General features: G+C 34.9%; 5 protein-coding genes across 6 annotated transcripts; 4 read left to right on the top strand and 1 right to left on the bottom strand.

Moving 5' to 3' along the window:
- The first annotated feature begins 399 nt into the window (after positions 1–399).
- Positions 400–2,422, top strand: LOC17881977 (protein UPSTREAM OF FLC). Its single transcript, XM_006287779.2, has 5 exons — positions 400–732; positions 968–1,037; positions 1,120–1,220; positions 1,324–2,050; positions 2,146–2,422. The coding sequence occupies exons 1-5, from the start codon at positions 498–500 to the stop codon at positions 2,261–2,263; spliced, it is 1,251 nt and encodes a 416-aa protein (XP_006287841.1). The 5' UTR covers positions 400–497; the 3' UTR covers positions 2,264–2,422.
- A 2,558-nt stretch (positions 2,423–4,980) lies between these two features.
- Positions 4,981–11,249, top strand: LOC17883677 (MADS-box protein FLOWERING LOCUS C). Its single transcript, XM_023780131.1, has 7 exons — positions 4,981–5,308; positions 8,876–8,933; positions 9,333–9,394; positions 9,480–9,579; positions 9,658–9,699; positions 9,893–9,934; positions 10,848–11,249. Exons 1-7 carry the CDS (start codon positions 5,124–5,126, stop codon positions 10,953–10,955), a joined length of 597 nt encoding a protein of 198 aa, XP_023635899.1. The 5' UTR covers positions 4,981–5,123; the 3' UTR covers positions 10,956–11,249.
- A 799-nt stretch (positions 11,250–12,048) lies between these two features.
- On the top strand, positions 12,049–13,235 carry LOC17883478 (protein DOWNSTREAM OF FLC). Its single transcript, XM_006288742.2, has 2 exons — positions 12,049–12,438; positions 12,713–13,235. The coding sequence occupies exons 1-2, from the start codon at positions 12,159–12,161 to the stop codon at positions 13,048–13,050; spliced, it is 618 nt and encodes a 205-aa protein (XP_006288804.2). The 5' UTR covers positions 12,049–12,158; the 3' UTR covers positions 13,051–13,235.
- A 69-nt stretch (positions 13,236–13,304) lies between these two features.
- Positions 13,305–14,906, bottom strand: LOC17883880 (putative ETHYLENE INSENSITIVE 3-like 4 protein). The gene has a single exon (XM_006287691.2). The coding sequence runs from the start codon at positions 14,772–14,774 to the stop codon at positions 13,443–13,445; it is 1,332 nt and encodes a 443-aa protein (XP_006287753.1). The 5' UTR covers positions 14,775–14,906; the 3' UTR covers positions 13,305–13,442.
- Positions 14,907–16,447: 1,541 nt separating this feature from the next.
- LOC17883821 lies at positions 16,448–18,315 on the top strand. 2 transcript variants are annotated; one of them, XM_006288131.2, is made up of 5 exons: positions 16,448–16,597; positions 16,814–17,465; positions 17,568–17,621; positions 17,745–17,929; positions 18,040–18,315. In XM_006288131.2, exons 2-5 carry the CDS (start codon positions 16,814–16,816, stop codon positions 18,133–18,135), a joined length of 987 nt encoding a protein of 328 aa, XP_006288193.1. In that variant the 5' UTR covers positions 16,448–16,597; the 3' UTR covers positions 18,136–18,315. The 2 variants fall into 2 exon arrangements, with proteins under 2 accessions (XP_006288193.1, XP_023636650.1); XM_023780882.1 differs by lacking the exon at positions 16,448–16,597 and having other exon boundaries at positions 16,625–17,465.
- Positions 18,316–21,952: the final 3,637 nt, after the last annotated feature.

Raw genomic sequence — 21,952 nt, 5'->3', positions numbered from 1 at the left:
AGATCTTTGTGTATTGTATATTTCGGTTTGGCGTGGTGCGTAAAAAGCACATGGGGACCAATCTGGTCTATATCTATCAAGACCGAACCGGGAGGCTAGGAACGGTTTTAGCACCGTATAAAGACAAAAATATACTGTACGTTGTCTTACGCCCAGCGGTTACTTGCGTATTCAATTTTTTCGGTTTGGGTTTCTGATTTTGGTTGGATTTAAAATAAATAAGACTGAAGCCGATTTGAAAATCCAAAAAATCAGAGCTGGATAGATTAAGACTGGACCGGGTTTATCCCATTGTACCATCAGGTAGAAGAAACTAAAGCCAAGTCGTTGTCAGTTCTGGTTTGGCTCATCTCTAATGCCAATTTCTGCTCTTCTCAGAAAGAGGCCAATTCACACACACAAAGAGAGATAAATACATTCCCTTATCTTTTTTATATATAAAGAACAGTCTGTGGGTTTAATAATTCGCATCGCTTGTCCGGACATAGACACAGAAGATGGAAGCTGTAAGATGCAGAAGAGGCAGAGAGAACAACAAAAGTCCAGAGAGGATTATCAGGTCTTTGAATCTTCAGCGGCTAGATGAAGAGGAACTAGAAGAAGAGGTCAAGACAAAGAAACCCATTTTCAGAAGAGTCCAAGTTGTCTATTACCTCACTAGAAATGGCCATCTCGAACACCCTCACTTCATTGAAGTCATTTCTCCGGTTAACCAGCCTCTCCGGTTAAGAGGTAAAAATACCCAAAAACAACAACTTAAAGAAAGAGATCACTGTACTCTGTTTTATATAGTCCATGGGTCTTGCTCTGATTAGTGTTTTGATCTCAATTAATGAAAGTTTTCGATTTTAGTTTTGTATACATCAGTGGATATGTGATTAACCGGTTTTTAGATCATAGGTAAGTGTTTTCATATCATTTTCTATGTTAAAAGGCTCGATTTAAGAGTGTATTTTTCTCAATGAAGATGTGATGAACCGGCTTACGGTTCTGAGGGGGAAGTGCATGACATCACAATATGCTTGGTCATGTAAAAGGTAACCTTTTAAACTAAAGCAGCAATCATCTGTAACCAAAACGCGCAAAGTTGATGCAAATTATTTCGATATTTTCCATCAGGAGCTACAAAAATGGGTTCGTGTGGAACGACTTAGCTGCAAACGATGTGATTTACCCATCGGACTGTGCTGAGTATGTGTTGAAAGGATCTGAAATCTCCGGTAAGTTTTTTTTTTAATAAAATGTGAAAACCATACTCATTTTTAAAAAAAATTGTGGTTATGAAAAATTGAGTCTTTTCTTGTTGTTTCCTAAACTTGGTAGACAAATTTCAAGAAGTACATTCATTGTCTGGTCCAATTCAAGAAGCTCCAAAAAGTCGACTTCTCAGGTCAAAACCCAAACCTCAAAACAGAAGAACGTCGTATGATGAGTCAGAGCTTTACGCCGGAGCAGAGGAAGAAGAAGAAGAAGAAGACGGAGAGTACGAGCTTTACGAAGAGAAAACGAGTTATACATCATCCACGACGCCTCAATCTCGCTGTTCTCGAGGCGTTTCGACGGAGACAATCGAATCCACCGAACAAAAACCGAACTTGAGCAAGCTGACAGAACAAGATTCGCAAGTACGGTCTGCCTCGTCCGAGTTAACTCGCTCTAACCCGGTGGTGGAGCCACGTCGTCGAGTCGATGTTTCGACGCGGGTCGAGGACGGAGATCCGGTGGAACCCGGGTCGGGTCGTGGGTCAATATGGCTGCAGATGATCTCGTGCGGGCACATTGCCACCAAGTACTACGCACCGAGTGTGACGAATCCGAGACAAAAGGAAGAGAGTCTTCGAAAAGGTGTCTTGTGCAAGAACATAGTGAAGAAGACTGTCGTCGACGACGAACGTGAGATGATAAGGTTCATGTCGGAGAATCCAAGGTTCGGGAATCCTCAGGCAGAGGAGAAAGAGTATTTTAGCGGGAGCATCGTCGAATCGGCGAGCCAGGAACGAGTCACGGTTGAACCATCGCTAAGACGGTCCAATTCTTTCAAAGAGGAAAGGTCAGTAACAATAAGTCAACTCTAGTCGATACGTATGGTTACAAAAACTTGTGAACTAAACTGACTAAATCTTTAAATATTTGTATGTAATACAGATCAAAGATCGTGGAGATGGCTGATGAAACGAAGAAGAAAGAAGAAAGATCGATGGTGAAGGTGAAATGTATACCGAGAACGTGTTTGATGTCATCATCGAAGCAAATCAAGAAATAAAAACAAAAAAAAAAAGGAAAAATTTGATATGATTATGGAGTAGTACTTTTTTTATATTACTGTTACAGATAGATATTAGATGGTAGTAAAATGAATTTTAACGACTAGAGGTTTATGTCTTTTAATTTTATTTTCGGGAATATATTTTATTTTCGGGAATATATTTTCTCCCCTTTATCTGACGAGTTGTTTAAAGACAAGTGCAAAATGGCAAAAACAAAAACGTATAAGTTCAGTTTAATCTTTTGGGAATCTATTTAGAGTGATATTATCTTTGTCGTTTTATAAGGTATGAAATAATAAAATCAAACTTTTTCAAAAACATAGAGATGCTTTGAATTATTTTTTTTTTTAAAGATAAATGACATATCCAGAATAGGAAAAAGGAGATGAGATGATTGGATATAAACCATGCCGTACATTCACCCATCGATTCGTAGAAGTACTTTTCGCATTTAAGTTTTTTTTTTTTGTTTTTTGGTTTTTGGTTATAGAAATATATTGTCTCTGCCACAATTTTAATAGCAAGGTTTTATATTTGACAAACATAGGCTAAGGAACGTTCTATAGGGATAGGGTTTACCAAACCTTTCACTTATTAATTTTTCTACCGACATTTTTCCATGGTTATGGATGAAAATTTCATCCAACAATTTTTTCTAATTATAATAGAAAAGATTAACATGGGCTATACGCATATAATTTATTCAGAAAACATCTCAACAAGTCAAACTACAATATCTTTTCCACTACAAACATGAAACATACCTTGTTTGGTGCTTAATTTCTAGGATTCGGCTTATTAAGTCCATGAAAATCATTTGGTGAGTACTCAGTTCATGTGGTGATATCCAATGTTTTTCTTTTACCTTTGTTTCATGAATCCTAATTAGTGGTCTGATCTGCAGGAACTAAAATCTGCAAATGCAACAATGAGTAATTAAGAAATGACCGCATCAATATGTAAATTATGTGACTATTAAATACCAACAATACAGACATTTAGCTATAATTTGCTAATAAAAAAATAGACTCTTTTTTATATATAGCTAAATTGTAAATATCATTAAAGAAAAGGTTAAGGTATTATATAGAGCATTACCTAAAACTAGAGTAACCTTGGCAAAAAGAAAGTTACAATACTAAGATCAGTGGAAAATTTAGTGTTATCTAATCTAAACGAGCATTACACTCAAATTGGTTAGGAGGGGAACAACTTATGTTTTTAGGTTCTATAGACACTTAGATTCTTAGTAAGCTTTTTGTGGTGAATAGTATACTAGCCAAAAAAAAAAAATTAAAAACAAAAAAAATATATACTAGCCAATTAAAAGTATTTATGTGTAATTTCCTTTCAGTCTAATGATATTGTTTGTGAGGTGAGTTTGGGTTCAAAATATCAAAGTTCTATGTAATTTCCTTTCTGTCTAATGTATTTATATATCCGATATTAGCAAAAATTTTAGGTTTACACAAAAGATCAAAGAACAAATTACTGAATTCATTATGTGTGTCTGGGTTGTAATGTAGTCAATGTGTATTTCTTTATGTAAAAGTCTTCTAGTCTCTTAGCAAAAAGTGTACTATATATTGAACTAGAGCTCTTAGCATTGTTCTCATCATGAAAAAATGTTATACAGGACAGTAGCTAAAGCAAGTGAAGCTAAACAAGGAAAAAATGGCTTACAACATGTATCAACCATGAAACTGATAAAAATATTGGTGGTAGTAAAAAATTAAGCATTTTTTTCTTTTTAATGATACCTATAGGTTTATATGGTGGTAATGCATTTTGAGTAAGTATGCTAATAGTTGGATGAGATCAAGATAAAATGGACCAAAACTCCGTAGGTACTAGCTAATACCGTAAATACTAATACCGTAGGTACTAATGAAGTAGTAACTAATGATAAGTACTAACTGCTAAATTATAGAATTGGAGAAGCCGAAGAGTTCAATAGCGATTAAAAAGACCAATTTAAAGTTTCGATTGGAAGAGATCAAAGATGATGGAGAGAAGGATCTCTCCAAAAGTGAAAAGAGGTTTTAGAGCTCTTTCTACAATGAGGGGAGATAATATTTGTCATTAGAGGTTGTTCTCGGACTTGAAGAGGCTACAGATCAAAACATAGAATTCTTGGTTACAAACATTTTCTGGAGAGAATAAAAACCATTACTACTCTTGATCCAGAAAACTCCAGAAGTGCGAAAACCACAATTATACATACATTTATAATGCATATTAATGCCAAATTTATATAAATTACTTATATGAAGAAAACTAGAATACATAAATCCTTTTTTTTTTTTTGAGGAATGCAAATTTAAAACATATATACAGTATCTAATTTCTATAAAGATAATTAGGATTCGAGTAGCAAAATTTTGGATAGCTTTTTTTTGTTTGAATCATAAACTATCGAATAGCTATCCTACCTATTGCTTCGTGTATCACTCTGATCTTAATTTAGAGAAAATCTAAACTAATTTCATCGGATGTTTATAAAATTGTAAAAAAATAAAAATAAAGAGGTAATTAGAAAGGTAATGCAAACGCGGAAACACCACATTGGTCATGCGGTACACGTGGCTATCTTGTATTCAAAACGCAACGTTTTCTATTCATATATTTTATTTTCATCACTCTCGTTTACCCCAAAAAAAAAAAAAATCTTGCTCGAGGAAGAAAAGAAACAAAGTAGATTAGACACAAAAAATAGAAAGAAATAAATGGAAAAAAGGAAATAAAAAAAAGTAAAGGCAGAAAAAAAAACAAAAAAACGCTTAGTATCTCTCCGGCGACTTGAACCCAAAGCCGAGGATCAAATTAGGGCACAAGGGGCTCTCGGAGACTGAAGCCATGGGGAGAAAAAAACTAGAAATCAAGCGAATTGAGAACAAAAGTAGCCGACAAGTCACCTTCTCCAAACGTCGCAACGGTCTCATCGAGAAAGCTCGTCAGCTTTCTGTTCTCTGTGACGCATCCGTCGCTCTTCTCGTCGTCTCCGCCTCCGGCAAGCTCTACAGCTTCTCCTCCGGTGATAAGTACGTCTTTTCCTTATCTGGGTCTTCCTTTATTCCCCCTTTAAGCTTCCGTTTTGTGCTCTCTCTCTTTTACTTTTCTCAGATAAAAATAAAAAATAAATAGAAAATAAAAATAAAAGAAAAACAATTAATGTACAGTTTGGTTTTTCCGGCGAATCTCTTGTTGTTTACTCGGTTCGGTCTTTGTTAGTGTTTTTTCTATGACCATCTCAGATACATGAGATAACCAAATCTATTGAAGAACAATGTCGTGATGAGCTAAAGCTTCTTACTTTTTCTTCTTTTCTCTCTCTTTCTCTCTCTCTCTCTATTCCTAAAAAAAAATTTCTGCATGGATTTTATTTTATTTGGAAAAAATTTGCATGTCCGTCGAGATTTGTTCGACACGTTCTGATGCGTGCTCGATGTTGTTTAGTGAAGTTTCAAGCCGTCGTTGATTGCTACTTAGCTTTAGGGATTAGCTCTCTATGTTTCTGATTAGTTTATATATATCAGAAGGACTTCATGATTAATTTCTCTAGTTTTGAAGTGATTAAAATTCATTGGATCTCTCGGATTTGTATGCAATGCAATGTACTTACCGGAGATCTACGCAAAATCCAAGAGATCCATAGAATTGCAATGGGGTTAATGCTGAAGAATGTATACTACATTGTGCAGCTAATTGATTGCTAATCTTCTATGAAATTATCTTTTTGCGATGAACTTATTACTTGATGATTATTCAAATTAGTGTTTCTAATTGATTCTTATAAGATTTATGTATACTACTTCTGAATATTTGATAGATTTAAAAAAACTCAGCCTCACAACTAGTCCTTACTGCACATCTATTTGCTACTTTATTTATGTGATTTGGTATCGATTGCGAGTCTTTTAATCGCAATCGTCTTCTGCATATATATATAACACTTTGTTTGTCAACATAATGTACATCGAGTGGTCTATTTTTAGACTAATTAAAACTCATTGCTCTCTTGGATTTGTATACAAAATACTTCCGCGAGATTTGCAAATAAAATTAGTATGATGTTAATGGTACTATAGATCAATAAGAGTGTTCAAATGCAACATTACTTGTGAAACTATTGACTAAAAAGTTATCTGGGATATATATGTTTGTGTATGAATTCCACTCCTTTTTATGGATTTGCTTACTTGAAGATTAATTATCCAAAGGCTTTTATAGTTTCCCACTCTCAGTGTTACCTCACATAGATATGCTACATATCTATGTGTTTGTTTATCAATTATCACTCTTCGTCTTATAAGGCATATGTGCATTATAAGACTTTGTCCCTATTATTTTACTATGTATTAATTTGACATTGTAGTGTTGATCATTGGAATCAACATGAATCCACAACCTTGTAACTTTTGTTGTGTAAATCAACAATCATACAAGCTTTGTATCTTGGGGTCTTTTGTCATGATTATTGTCAATAACTCAACCTTGTTTCTCTGTTGCCTCTAATGAAATTGAAAACTTCACAAAACTTGTCTTCATGTAAGAAATACCAACCTCTTGGGTACGGGTCTATAATGAATCAATATGGTTTCTACATTGTCAAAGTTAAATCGGATGTAGTGATTAATTATGACAATTGACAACCCTCCAATATGTTAACCAAGTGGTTGTAGTGGTTTGGCCATGTTGGTCAAGATCGCAGGCCGATTCTCACTTGATGTATACTTTGTTAGGATTTGTTCACGCCTTATACTGAATGTTAGGTCCAGCCTTGGAATAGTAGAGACATCTGACCAACTCCTAGTATATATTATACAGGAAAATCTTACTAATTATGAGTTTAAAAGAGCCTTCTAGAACATGGAAATATTAGTTACTCAATGACTCATATTTGCATCGTTAATTTCGGTGCAAAGAGCTTAACTTCACAATGGAACTGAAACCCATTCACACAAAAATTAAGTATATTAGTGTAAGTGTTGGCAAATTTGCTTCGACTTGTATTAGCTAATTATGTAGTTTTAGTTATCTATTTCTTAGTCGTTTCCTTCTTTGGAACAATTTTATCTTATATAGCTGATAGAGGCCCCAGTAATATAAGTTAATACAATTTCAATGGCAGAAAACTCTTGACCTTTATTGTTTAATTTTTGGCTTTCAATATACTGTAGTTAATCGGAACCTCAGAGTTTTTATGCAAACGAGGAAGAAAATTGAAAATGGAAATACAAAATGGAAGACCGGCTTCCTATTCTTAGGAAAGTTTTTAGACTTTTACAAAGAAACATAAAATAAAAGTATAAGCTTGTTGTCTAAAGTCTCGGTCAATGTATTTGGAGTTTGGATTTAGATATTGTTCGTCTGCTTAGTCTCCTTACCGGCCACATCATCATCTATATTGCTCATCAGTACTCTATCTCTGGAAAGAACCTTGTCCTTAAGGTTCAAATGAAAACTCATGAAGAGTTTTCTTGTATATTTTCATGTTAGAAAACCAAGAGTTGATATCACCGTTTTGGCACAGGATAGTTTTAATTTTATTTTTAAACAAGGGATACATAAGAACATGAGAAAACTAAGAATTTTGATCAAGAGGTAACTAGGGTTTGTTTTTATAATGGTATTGATGCCACGGTTTGTGGCTCAGATCACAGCCAATACAAAAGAAAGAAGATATATAGGTGTTTTTTTATGCTAAAAATTGTGGTATGGATCAAAACCAAAATGGAAGATTTGATAGAGGTTTTACATACAATGAGAACAATATATGTCAATGAATTGGATTCAGTCTTCCACTGTCTCTTATACTTAGGGTAGTCAGTTGCTGAAAATTATAAATATATGACTCTGTGTCCTTATAATTATTGGACGTCTGCTTACTGCCATGTCATTAGGTTGGGGTTAATCAATATCTGTGAGTATAATATCATGAGTATATACTTTCTTTAACAATAAAAAGTATGCATATTTATGTACAGACACTCTTAAGCCTCAATTGCTTGCTTGCTTGCATTTTTAAGTTTACGGCTGTGTTTCCATGTTATGATATATCAACAATTATAACATAGAATCACAAACAAATGCATGGAAACAATCTGGATAGTGGAGGCTTAAGATTAGGGTTAACTAGTTTGATTGTCAAAGCTATAAATGAATTAATAGACCACAGGATGACTTTTCTTTGTGGGAAAATGTCATTTTCAACCTGCTGAAAGATATAATAAATACATGTAAATCCACATATTTCATTGGATAATCAAACTTTGAATATTTCTGATTTCTTGGTTAACTTTAGAGTTCTTTTCTTTTCTTGAAAGATAAAAAGATCATATATCAGTAAATATTGTTTAAGAGCTCATAGTAAGTTAAACGAATAAGAAGAAATGGAAATCCAAATCTGCTATTACTTAATAAACATGAATACTTATGCTATGTGCTTTCTGAAATGTTTTGAATACTAGTTGTGTTATATATGAGTAAAAAATAATTTAAGATTTTGTTTCTAAATGTTTCTTCTGCCATGCATATACATGTTTCCATAGTTTCCAGTGGTGTTTTTTTAATCCTAACATGTTTTTAACTTTTTGTCATCTCTCCAGCTTGGTGAAGATCCTTGATCGATATGGCAAACAACATGCTGATGGTCTTAAAGCCTTGGTAATACAAACATTTTGAATCTTTTTCCTGAAGGAGTTTTATGTAAGGCGTAATTTTACTAAAGACGTAGAGAGTTCAATACTGTCAGAGCCTATTCATCGCCTCCTATTCCAGCTTACATTTTCTGGGCATTGGCTCACACGCATATTATGTTTCACATATAGTCACTATTTTGGAGTCGTCTAGTTGTAGATGTTTGATAGACATGAGTAAACGCATGTTTAGCATAAAGGCATCGTGGAGATATATCTAGATAAAGGTATTGCATCATTGATCCACCATGAGCTATTAGTTTCCCAAGTGATCCTAAATGTATAATGAGGTGGTGGATCCACATGCATACAGAAATCCTTGTAGCCCTTGTCTTTTACCGCCTCTTCTGTCCCTTTCCATGGCCAGGATCTTCAGTCAAAATCTCTGAACTATGGTTCACACCATGAGCTACTAGATCTTGTGGAAAGGTTAGTACTAACTAAGACTATATTTGCTATACTCCTTTGATTACAAAGGAATTAGGGTTTCTTGTCAAACTATGATTATATGCAGCAAGCTTGTGGAATCAAATGTCAGTAATGTGAGTGTTGATTCTCTCGTTCAACTGGAGGAACACCTTGAGACCGCCCTTTCTGTAACTAGAGCCAAGAAGGTAAGTTGATTCTATAACGTTTACTGTTTTCTGAATTTGGTTTGCTGAGAACAACTTTGCTGCATTTTTTTGTTACAGACGGAACTAATGTTGAAGCTTGTTGAGAACCTTAAAGAAAAGGTTAGATATTTGATTCCAAATTTAGAGCATCAGATATTTTCTCTTATGTTGTGTCGTTGTTCCTCTAAGTCTGTTTAATGAGCTTGCACAAGTCTTTGCAACTTCTTCCCAATGCATATATGTTTTAGATTTCAAAATCTGAAGTTGTTGGGCTGTTATTTATGATTGCTGAACATGGTGATCTTTAAAACAGGAGAAATTGCTGAAAGAAGAGAACCAGGTTTTGGCCAGCCAGGTAACGAAAGCTACATTTTCTATAAATATGCATAACCTAATAAGCCATTATTTCCCATATACATGGGCATAGATACACACTCCTATGCTTGCAGGTATACATATATAGACATTCGCATTTTAGCATCTATTAGTTAACACTTCCCTGTCTTAGGGTTTGTGATTTGGCTGTTGGTAGAATTAGTTCATTAGGGTTTATGAGATTGTTAATTACCACTGAATATGGACAGAAATTTGATTCGGTCTGGTTTGAGTTGAGTTGGAGTAAATCTTGATCATGATTTTTGAAAGAAAGATGAATAGTTTATAGTAATTTTTTTTTAACTGTATACAGTAAGGATTATATATAGCCACACAAGTTTTTCTAATGAACTCTATAAATTCATGATTACATTATAATATTGTCAAGTAAATTATATGATTTATATCTTTTAATAAAGAGTTATTATTGCTATATTCTTTACTAGATTAAAAAAAATTGTATATATATATATTTGGCTGGTGGACATACTTTAGGTTTTGGTTCTTTTTATTTTATTTTATATTTTGTGGTTACAGTGTTTAGTTAGGTTTTGGTTCAGTTTGAGATTTATGAACCGATTAGTTTCTTTTTTTTTTTTTTTTGGCATGATTATGGTTTGGATCCGATTGACTCAGTTCCAAGTGTCTAGTACGTAGTCTAGCTACTTTTACATCCTCAAGGTTAAATTAGATATTGTGAAAAGCTTGATACATGTTTCCAAACCTTAGAACCCCTTAAAGGCTAGTCTAGAACAGACAAATTAAGAAAGCAAAATTATGGAACGGGTGTTAGTTGTATATAATTGGTGGAACGAAAAGAATATTCATTTATACGTGTTAGAAGACAAAAAGAGAGAAAGTGAATAGTGAAATAACCTATGATTATCGTACAGATGGGGAAGAATCATGTTGTTGTGGGAGCAGAAACAGAGATGATGGAGATGTCACCTGCTGGACAAATCTCCGACAATCTTCCGGTGACTCTCCCGCTGCTTAATTAGCCACCTTTAATCATCTCGGCGGTTTGAAACCAGAAATCCAAAACCATGTATAATTAAGGAAGGAAGGAAAAAAAAAAATAAGTTATGTAATTATTCCGCTGATAAGGGCGCGCTTATGTATGTAATATCTCCTTAATACTCTCTCTCTCTATCTCTCTCTCTATGGCCAAGAGACTTTGTGTGTAATACTTTGAAAAGTAGATTCAAGTCAATATTATCTGCTTAAGACAAAACTAAACTACTGTACGATGAAACGTATTGTACCTTATCCGAGGGAGAGTTTTTGCATCGACATGTTGTGTGTGTTCTTCTTCTCTTCTTTGTGTTTCCTTCACAGTGAAGAAGCCTTTCTGCTTATTTTGCAATGGAGGCGTGGCACAATTCTGCTATTTATGTCTTCGTGAGTTAGTTTGTTTTTATCTTAAAACGCGTTGTGGTCGTCATGGGTTTCTCTTGGGCCCATGTCGGTCATTTTTTTGGCCCAATAAGCTTAGTTCTGTAATATTCATTCGCTGTTAACGTGACCGACCATCTAAACCGGCTTTACTAGCCGGATCAATCCGATTTTGATTTTTATTTATTTATTCATCCGATTCGAACGAAACAGCGGTTTTCAGGTGACTTCGAACCAATACACACCTATTTGTTATCAACAGTCACTTTCAAATTCTGATCCTGTAATTATATGAGCCTTGCATAAAAGTCACAACTATATTTAATTTAGTATCACAAGCCACTGTGAACAATTAACTAATAAATCTATACAAAATACAACCAGCCTACTAGTATAAGGAATCGTTAATAGCTAAAATGCATTTTTACGTAAAGAGGAAACATATGCACGTTCTGGTTGGATCAGAAGCTAACCAGCAATTTCATCACTATATTCACAAAATTCCTAGCTACGGTATGTCGATATTATACAAAATTGTTATCATCAGACAGAAATCACAATCTATAAAACTTTGTTCGAATTTATATATATATAATTGTATAATTGTATATATAAAGTCAAATGCCATGCCGAATGAGATAGTGGAAATAAAAATGTGAAGTCCGATAGAGAGACAGACTAAAATAACAAAATACTACTATACTAGTTGACTTGTGGAGAAGGCAACACAAACTTTCTCGCCGAGTACGGCGGAGGAGCAGCCGCAAGTGGATCCAGCCGACACTCGGGAAGCTTTTAATTTGCACAAGATGCGATACGCTTACACCTTATTTACTACATGTGCTCTCTTATATATATATATTACATACTCTGCACATAGTACACAAAAACCATTCACTAATAACAATCTCCAAATTCTTTCTTTTATGGAGATGGCTAGATCATTTGTACCCCTGATCACTGTGCTATGCGTCACGCTACTGCCACTTGCGGCCATGGCGGTTGGAACGCCATTCCATATTGAAGGATGTGTTTACTGCGATACTTGCCGCTTTGGATTCGAGACAATCGCCACCAAATATATCTCAGGTTCGTACTTATTATCCTCGACAATCACATCTTACATTTGTAACTCGTTGGTTTTGATTGGTTACACTTACATGCATGTTGAATATTCAGATTTTGCAAGATTTTTACCTATCCTGTAATATTACTTACGCAAATTTAATCACCAAAAGTATATAAAAATCCTAACATATACAGATATACTCATTAAAAAACTCCTAATTCGTAATTTGGTTCTATACTTATATACACACAGATTTAAAATATTGAAATACCTTGGGTTTAAAAAAAAAAACAGGGGCAAGAGTGAAAATAGTATGCAAAGACAGAGTGACACTGAAGTCGGAGGTGGTCGGGAAGGCCGTGACGGGACCCGATGGGAGATACAAAGTCGCCATCAAAGGAGACAGACAGGACCAGCAATGTCTGGCGGAGCTTGTCCACAGTCCTATGTCCCGCTGCCACGAGGCTGATCCTGGCAGAAGCACCGCCACAGTGATCCTCACGCGATCCAACGGCGCCGCCTCTACTCGCCACTACGCCAACGCCATGGGTTTCTTCAGAGACCAACCGCTCCGTGGCTGCGCCTCTCTCCGCAAACTCTACCTAGCCGACGGTGATGAACGGGCTATTTGAGTCATTTATCTCATATTAGGCTCTTCTTGATCAAACAAAGACAAAATGTTGATTTAGAGTTTTTATTTATTTTTATTTCGTTTTCTTGTTGAGTCTCTAAAGATGATGAGACTAGTTAGACATATCTATATAAAATAAAGTATTTGCAACCTTTTATAAAAAAAAAAACGAATTTGGGATCATAATTTGATTCAGTGTAGAATTAAGACAATTTCTTCAATATTTTATACTTTAGTTATTCTATGAATACGAGATCTAGAAATTATTATATTGTATTGTAAGGTAGATAGATGAAACTAGAGAATACAAGTACATGCAGAAATGTTCTGACTTAAGGTACATGTAAAGTAACAAGCTTAACTAATAATCGGACATATATATGTTTTTGTCTTTCAAACCATGTCCCAAACTGAAAATGTACTCTGGTTCACGTTGTCCGATTGATCAGATTCTGAAAATTGGTTCAAATCCGTTCCAGTTCCATCATTATCATCATCTTCAATACTCCTAGAGCAATGTAATTCGTTCTGCATCTTCTCTAACCAAAAATAATCCATCCAATTCCCATTAATGATATGATGATCATCATCTCGCTTGTCCATTGCAGTCGAGCTCACACTGTGGTAATCATCTTCACTAGTCGAATTAGTAACAATACTTGGAGTCGTTTCAAGCATGGACGTTATATCTCCCATGCTCTGGCTCAGCTCTTGGGTCGACCCGTATAGACATTGTATCTGGTGACCCGTTCTCGAGTTCTTGTCTCCGAAACCAAAACTCACATCACTTTTAGGACAACTCGAGTTTTGGCAAGTGTAAACACTCTTAGACGGTTCCATCAACTCACCTTTTCTCTTAGACCCCGACGCTTCTTGATCTCTATCTTCGGAGATCTTGAGGTCTTGAATATTGAGAAGAGCCTCTTCTTGGTTTAAGACACGAGACCAAGTATCGGTCTCTTTAGCCATCATTTTATCTTGCAAACTTTTAGATTGCCTCGCGAGACGTCGCACTCTTCCCAAATTCGGCGACATGTGTTTGATTACAGCCGCGAGAACACTAACTTTCCAAGATTTCCTCAAATCATGGGGCTTTCGATATGGCGGCGCACCATGCTCATGTGCCGCTCCTTGCTCTCCCCACCAAAGCTCTGACCCCGTCGGCCACCACGGCGGCGCAATTCCTTTCTCTAAGGGAAACCGCCGCTGTGGGGGCATGCAGTGTTGCATTAACGCAGACAGTAACGACCCAAGAGTCGTGTCTTGTAGATCTTGTAACATGTGTAAGAAGCTCGATGATGATGACTTATCAATAAGCTCTGCCGCAGCAAGTGTTAAGTATTCTGTGATAGCGTCTGGAGCGTTTTGTTCGAACTGAACGTTTTCTTTCCACCAACGTCTCAGACTATCGGACGAACCGGTTATTGGTTTACCCTTTTCCGGTACGATTCCGTAGACAAACCCTTTCGCCTTACACACCTCCATGATCTTCATCATGTACTTCAACACCGAGTCCTGCGAACGAGCCATCTTCTTGCGCCGTGAAGCTTCCGCTCGGTGCGTTGACAATGAAACGACGTCGTTGTAGTGTCCTTTCTGTTGCTTCAACTTTTCCATGAGGTTTCGGTCTTTCCACATGCGTCTTTTGAGGTCATCATAGCTTATTTCTTCTTCTTCCTCGTCCTCGGTTGGACTAAGTGTTTCCAATTCTTCGACTTCCACCATGTTTTTCTTTTAGTCTATTAGATCTCGAGTTATGGACACTTGATGATATATCTAAATATATATACGTGATTGAGGTTATTGTACGTACGCAGAAGGATCAAGGATATACTGATGTAACACGGCCAAGTTATGTTAAATTGAGTGTCGTCTATTCATATACAGATCAGATATATATATAAGTAAATCAATTGAAAATGGTTGTTTTCTTAGGAGGAGGGTGGTGTGCATGTGCGACGAGGGACGTGTCAAGATGTCCTCGTTTAGTCTGAGCTAAACATAAGTTGTAAAGAGAATTTGGAATTTTGTGGCGGAGATATTTATGTTTTTTAGGTGGACAAGAGTTATCTCCGGGCATCAAGACGCCGGAGATTAGTAGAAGTTTCTTCGGTTGCATCAAAGTCGATGGATAACGAGACCTGATTGCACCGACTTAATTGATAATATAATAAACAAAAACAAAATTTGATAGGACTGTTTATAATCAAATTGTTAATTCTTTTTTTTTACATACCAGTATACAAGTATTTGATGATATTATTGATGATTAAAAATTTGATTTCCTTCCTTCAATAAATCTCAATGCTTTTTTTTTTTTTTTGTCTCAGTGTGTGTGGCTGAGGCAATTATGAAAAGCAATGGATAAGGTGGTAAGCGAGTGATTTTGGGGGATTTAGTGATATCAGGATATCGGCAATACTATTATTCCGACGCTTTCGTATGAGCTTACCTAAGCAGACTCTTTACCTTTTTCCTCCTACCAGCAGGGGCGGACCCACGTTGGTGATAGTGGTGGCACATGCCCCAGTAATATATAAAAACAAAAAAAATAGTAATAATCAATGTTGTTTAAGTGGTTGAGTGGTTTCGTATCAAATCAATTAAATCTTGAGGTTGCGTGTTCGATTCTCTCTTGCCACATTTTGCCCCCATTAAAGTATTTAGCTAGATCCGCCCCTGCCTACCAGTTTTAATGTCTTATGGGAAAAACTATAAAAATTTGGTTGGAAAACCAATTATAATTTTGGGAATTGTCGGTTGCTTGGAACTGAAAAGTAATCTTAATGATGTCATATGCACTAAATATTTTGTAGATTCTTTTTTTCTTTTCTTTCGAAATCAATATCGCTGTTAAACCATTTACTGTATTTTGTTGCTTAAATCAGTTGAGTAAAAAATATAATGAAAACTGTTTTAAAGAAATACATATATATAGATGAAATATATGATGTGATTGGTCAAAAAAAGAAATATTTGATGTGAAAAAATATTTTCATAAAATAAAACATCAAACGACAACTTTTACTTCGTATAAGAAAGAATTTCTGAACGGACGTAAAAAAAAAAGAAAGAATTCTGAACTTTATTTCTTGAAATTCTTCAAATGAAATATTTAATTTAGATCCACTAAACGTATTGTCACCCAAATAAGTAGAATATATCCTAATGGGCTTGGTATGTTTTGTATTAGACCCAATAGAATCATACAATGATCCGTACCGTTCTCTCATGCGTTTGTAAAAGACCCAATAGATTATAATGGGCTTATTAGAAACTGGGCTTTTACTCATGATTCCAGCTCAGTAAACTAGTAGGACCCACGAGATTCTCTTCCTGTCTCAACTACTTTAATGCTTTTGTTTTTAATTTAATAATTATGATTTTTCGAAAAACACAACTCCAAAAAATAAAAAATCGAGATCGGAAACTCCGCACGGTTCCCGCCTCAACGAAATCAAAAACCCTAATTGTTTTTCCCACCCAATCAGATCCTCCACCACAACATTCCCCACCGACGACGGATCCTCTCAATCTCTCTCTTTAAGGTCAGTCTCCCCCCAGTTTTTTGGGTTTCTCATCGTTCTCCTCCTCGTTTATCGCGTAATTGTGGTTTCGATTTAAGGGTTTTTTTTTTTTGTTGAATTCCTCATCTGGGATTATTAAAGTTTTCATCTTTCATTGAGTTCTTAGTCTTACCAGTCGTAATATTTATTTGAGAATTGAAATTGTTGATCTTTCTTTGTTGGGTTGTGATTTTGAAGATGACTGAAGAAGATAGTGGCAAATTAGTGTCCTCGGAACAACAAACCCGACCCGCTTTGTGTGATTTGACGAATCTCCCAGCTAAAAGGGGGATTTCTTCGATTCTGGGTGATTTGATTAATGAATCTGGTAAGTCCATTGTTGCTCACGAAGGTTCGAGAGAGAAGTTTTCAAAGAGGTTGTGTTTAGTTGTGGATGATTTGGTTAAGGAGAATGCTAGTCCTGTTGGTACAACTAATGAAGGGTCTTCTTCCAATTATAAGAAGAATAGTTGTGGTGGCTCTGATGATGACAAAGGAGAATCTGAGGAGTATCATGATGCTGTTATGGAATTCTCCGGTGGAGATGGCAATGCATCCAAGGAAAGCAGGTCTTTACAGATCTATTTTGAGCCTGGCGATAGGGACGGTGCACGGGAGTTAAACGAGTCTGCTGATGCGTGTCAAACGGATGTTACTGGTGAAGGGTTGGCTTTATCTGTGTTTACTGGCAACGCCGAGAGACAGAATCCAGGGGAAGACTTGCCTAATTGTCGGAATTTGAGATCATTTGAAATGAGTAGGTGCTCAAATGTTAAGAGGAAGGAGCATGTGGATCAGAATATGGGAGATGACTTGCTTAAATCATGCTCCTGTTCTTTTTGCCTTAAAGGTATCTCATTCTTCACTTCCTATGTTGTTTCTTACATATCATTTCTCGTGATTTCTTATAAAATGATCTGACCTGGATATTGCTATGAATGAATTGCTTCAGCTGCGTATATCTGGTCAGATCTTCATTACCAGGATACCAAAGGTCGATTATCCGGTAAGTCCCGGTAATCATCATACTACTAAGTACAAACTATGTATTCGCCACAAGCTCTTGAATATTTTCTTGTGAATATTGTTTTATGATGTGTTTTTTTTCCTTTTCTTTTCTCTGAGCCAGCCTTGAAGAAGAGTCAGAAAAAAGCTAGCAACTTGATTCAAAGAAACGGCAAAGAATGGCCTACAGATTTTCATGCAGCGGTGAACTCTTCTAGTTCTGGGAAACAAGAGTCTAAACTCATGGGGCAATGGAGGTCGCTCTTTCTTAGCATGGGTGAAATCCTAGGTCATGAAAGTAACCACCTTGTAAGTGATTTTAGAAGCTTCTCATCTGTTCTTAAAGCTTAATGCAAAAATGTTTTTATAAGGCCACTTTGCTTTCTTGTACACATGAACCTGAGTTTTCAATTTTGCAGCAAAAGAGCTTTGAGACAATGAGTAAATATCGAGAAGACTGCAAGATGGATTTGGAGAGAGCGATGAAAACACCTCACACAACACCTAGTAAGTAAGTACTCTTTTCGAGTCTCAACTTGATCAAACACTGTAATGAATCGAACTTCTTTCCTTTCTGAAAATTATAATATCTGGACGCAATGTATAGATGTTTGAATTCGTAAATGATTATGTATTTGTGAGATTACAGTTGGTGTTAGTTCTTCTCTCAAACTCTTTGTGTTCTTCTCTCAAAAGTGTTGCTTACACACAGGCCTATATGTATTGCTTTGGAATCAGTAGACCATTCTATTTTACTCTTTGTTATGCCTTAACTTTAGTGAGCTACGTAACGTAATCATGGTTGTTAAACTTATTAGACTGAAAAAAATTACGATTAGAATTTGAGAGAAGAACACAACACAAAGTAAGCTGTAGTGTGAAACTGGGTTTTTTTTTTCTTTGTACCGATTTATGGATAAATTGATTTCAAGTAAGTTTCGAATTATTTTTGGGTTATTTTTTTGGTATCCTTTGTGTGTAAACAAAAATAGAAACTGGGGGAAATTATGAAATGAAAGAGAGACAGTAGACATTGGAAAGAGGAAAGAACTAAAGAAGCTGCGACACGTACGTTGCAAGTTATGTCAACGTCAGATAAGACTAACTTCAACCTTGAACCTTGTTTAATGTAGTTAATGGGCTCTTTGGGATTTTGTTAACTTGTGGGCTTTCTTAGTAAAAATAACTTGAAAGTCCAAATATTTCCCGCCATCCCAAAATAACAGAGAGACGTAGAAAACAAAAGCAATAAAATAGAATTGGAAGAATTAAATTAATAGCAGTTCCACCGATCTTCTAGAGTATCAAAACAACAATTTCGAATATATTCCGCTGACCATTGCGATTAACACAGTGCATATTAAGCTTTAGAAAACTTTAAGATGTAGTGGATATGATATGAAGTTCTTAATTACTATATTCTTGGTTCTAACTTCTAACACATAACAACACACATATATATATACAAAACATTATATTAATTTAATATATATATGTTCGAACATACACAGTTAACGTTCAGATACGTTGGACAGACACGTAAATAGTAACTTGGCTCCCTATTGTTATGGCATTCTCCTTTGCAGTTTGCAGGAGTAGATAGTTCCCCATGTGACACATATGTATAGTCATTGGTACACGAGTTTGGCAGATCCCATCACATTTTAAAGCATGCTTGAACAATTTAGTCATAATATATTCCTACCCAATATTAGACGATGCACATATATCTAGACTAATATGTAATGTATTTATTAAATTAACTACAAATTATGATGGATTTATATAACAGGAAAATTAGTTCATCATAAAGGCTCACGGTCTCTGTATAATTCACATACGCATACAGATATGTACGTGAAAGGATACATAAAAAAAGAGAGATGATAGAAGACAGACTCTTGTGGAAAGCTCGACCCTCAAAGCGGGGACCGGTCCCCAATGCGTACACGTGTGACCAAACTACGGGAGCCCAGAAAATTAGACCATCCCTTCTCCTTCACCCTCAATACTCTGACACCATCCAAAATAATATTTTATTTTTCAAGTATAATGGAAAAGAACAAAAAAAGAAAAAGAAGAAAACTTCCTCTTTCTTTTTGATTATGGACAGCAAAAGCAATAAATAATAAAACGGGATTAGCGAATAGTTTATATAACAACTTCTAGAGTCTACTACATAAACCTTGATAAATAAACTCGACGTGAAATATTAACTCTAGCTCCCACGTGATTCATTCGCTACCATAGCTCCAAGATCCACATATTTTGATACTATTATACATATACAATTATAATATTTTTTAGCCGAATCAATCTATGATGCTCTTGCCATTGTTTAAGCATATGCATATACATTTCAACATTTGGCTAGGGATTATATTCCCTTTTAACTAATCCATTTGCATATATATATATATCCATTATTCTAGAAGACGTATCCCATTTAACGTGGTTAATAATCTATATATATAAAGTTAGTTTTTTCTCTCTTCTCATTGTGCCACCTAAGCCACAATTTTTTTTACATTCAAATAAATTTAAAACATTCATTTAGTGCATATTTATGCTACTTATTTAATTAATAGAAAATTTAAATAAATAAAAATAAATTATGTAAATAAATGAAATGTTAAATAAGAAATACTTCATCTTTTATTAGTTAGTGGTAATAATATAATTCAACTTTCATTTTAAATTGATCATAGTTTAAAATTTTAAATGTGTTACTGAGTTTAAGAATGTAAGTAAATTTAAATTTATGGTACAATAAAAAAAATTATGTAATTGTATATATAAAAATTTAAAGGGGAAAAATAAAATTAAAAGTGAAATATTAGTTTATAACATGATCAAAAAGAAAATGATTTTAATCCAAATTTAAATATTGAAAGATAATAATTCAAGAGAAAATAACTATAATATGTTTTGAAAATCAATTAAAAATAAATAAAATATCACAATATAAAAAAAAAATTAACAAAAAAAATTATAAACTTCCCGCGCGCAGCGCGGGTCAACTGCTAGTATATTATACTTTTAAAGTCTGAGAGTTGTGGTGTGAAGAGACTCCTTGATCACCAATAATTGAGATTTGAAGGTATAATATAGTCTAACAAATTAATTAATCAGTGTTAATTAAATTAGCCTAGAGAAGCTAAGAATAATTAAGCCAGTGAAAGGGATTGAAGGGAAAACCAAAGAGTGGAATCCATCTTTCCACGTTCAGATAAAGTGAGGAAGTGAGTTTAGTTTGACAACTCTTTGTAAACTCTTTGGAACTGTCTTATTGTCTCTGCTTCCTGCCTTCACCCATGTGTTCAGTTTTCCTTCTTTTTTAGTTTTTTTTTTGTCTGTATTTTCATTTTTAATAATAAAACACATCAATACGATCATATAAGTGGAATCCAACATGGCCAATCTCAACCCTTCCCTATGCCACGTTAGAATTGTAACTTTACTACATTTGCTAATTTTTAGAAGTTTCCGCAGCATTTCTTCGTATGCTTGTCATTTCTCAACACTAATGTGTGATCTCTATGTAAAAGATATTGAAATTTGTGGGATATCAAATCCTTATATTTGGTCAAAAATAAAGAGACTGGTCCTCAAATCAGTGTCTATATATACATTTCAATAGATGAAATGTAATCGAAATTCGAAATCCTATAAGTTCGATTTCAATACGGAAACTTAACGGGGTACTTCTAGCTAGTGTATGTTACTATTTTATCTAGGTCATGGACAATGAGAATACAGATTTATAAAAGTAATATTGAGTAGTATTGGTGACATGTCTACATCGGAAGGGACTGAAAACACATGCAGCCTTATTGTGATAGTTAGTCGCATTATACACCCAAAAGCTATGGACAAAAAGCTTTGGCCATATGGCCATCCACTATTATTGATTTGCTATGACAATATACGTATAGTCATGACTTTTCTCTTTACACATATTTCAGCTTTCACAGAGACTACGTGCATGCATCTGACGATGTTATAGCCACTCCCACTCATATATATATATATATCTGTCCATCTATGTGAAACATAATATGTAGCACTGGGCAAAATATTTGTTAAATTCGCTTCGTTTCGATATTCGTTTCGATTCGATTCGTAAAATTCAAATATCTATAAGATATTGAACCGAAGCAAATATGAAAATCTAGTATTCGTAAAAACCGAAGCAAATAACAAATATTGATTTTTTTAGTACCGAATATCCGCTTCGCTTCGTATATTTATATATATGTATAAATATAAGTTATTGTATAATTCATATAATATATATAATATGTGTATTTATAGATTTGGGTATATATCTGA

The sequence above is a fragment of the Capsella rubella genome, unplaced genomic scaffold (assembly GCF_000375325.1).
Source record: "Capsella rubella cultivar Monte Gargano unplaced genomic scaffold, Caprub1_0 scaffold_6, whole genome shotgun sequence".
NCBI classification, from domain to species: Eukaryota; Viridiplantae; Streptophyta; class Magnoliopsida; order Brassicales; family Brassicaceae; genus Capsella; species Capsella rubella.
The sequence above is the reverse complement of the archived record's forward strand: the minus strand, read 5'-3'. Positions and strand labels throughout refer to the sequence as shown.

Bases quoted from the DNA above. Each gene is read 5' to 3' on its own strand.
- LOC17881977 (XM_006287779.2), top strand. From the start codon at position 498: ATGGAAGCTGTAAGATGCAGAAGAGGCAGAGAGAACAACAAAAGTCCA. The intron at 1,038-1,119 runs GTAACCTTTTAA...ATTTTCCATCAG, and splicing joins TATGCTTGGTCATGTAAAAG to GAGCTACAAAAATGGGTTCG. The intron at 2,051-2,145 runs GTCAGTAACAAT...TATGTAATACAG, and splicing joins AATTCTTTCAAAGAGGAAAG to ATCAAAGATCGTGGAGATGG.
- LOC17883677 (XM_023780131.1), top strand. From the start codon at position 5,124: ATGGGGAGAAAAAAACTAGAAATCAAGCGAATTGAGAACAAAAGTAGC. The intron at 9,580-9,657 runs GTAAGTTGATTC...TTTTTGTTACAG, and splicing joins CTGTAACTAGAGCCAAGAAG to ACGGAACTAATGTTGAAGCT. The intron at 9,935-10,847 runs GTAACGAAAGCT...ATTATCGTACAG, and splicing joins ACCAGGTTTTGGCCAGCCAG to ATGGGGAAGAATCATGTTGT.
- LOC17883478 (XM_006288742.2), top strand. From the start codon at position 12,159: ATGCGATACGCTTACACCTTATTTACTACATGTGCTCTCTTATATATA. The intron at 12,439-12,712 runs GTTCGTACTTAT...AAAAAAAAACAG, and splicing joins CGCCACCAAATATATCTCAG to GGGCAAGAGTGAAAATAGTA.
- LOC17883880 (XM_006287691.2), bottom strand. From the start codon at position 14,774: ATGGTGGAAGTCGAAGAATTGGAAACACTTAGTCCAACCGAGGACGAG.
- LOC17883821 (XM_006288131.2), top strand. From the start codon at position 16,814: ATGACTGAAGAAGATAGTGGCAAATTAGTGTCCTCGGAACAACAAACC. The intron at 17,466-17,567 runs GTATCTCATTCT...GAATTGCTTCAG, and splicing joins CTGTTCTTTTTGCCTTAAAG to CTGCGTATATCTGGTCAGAT. The intron at 17,622-17,744 runs GTAAGTCCCGGT...TCTCTGAGCCAG, and splicing joins TACCAAAGGTCGATTATCCG to CCTTGAAGAAGAGTCAGAAA.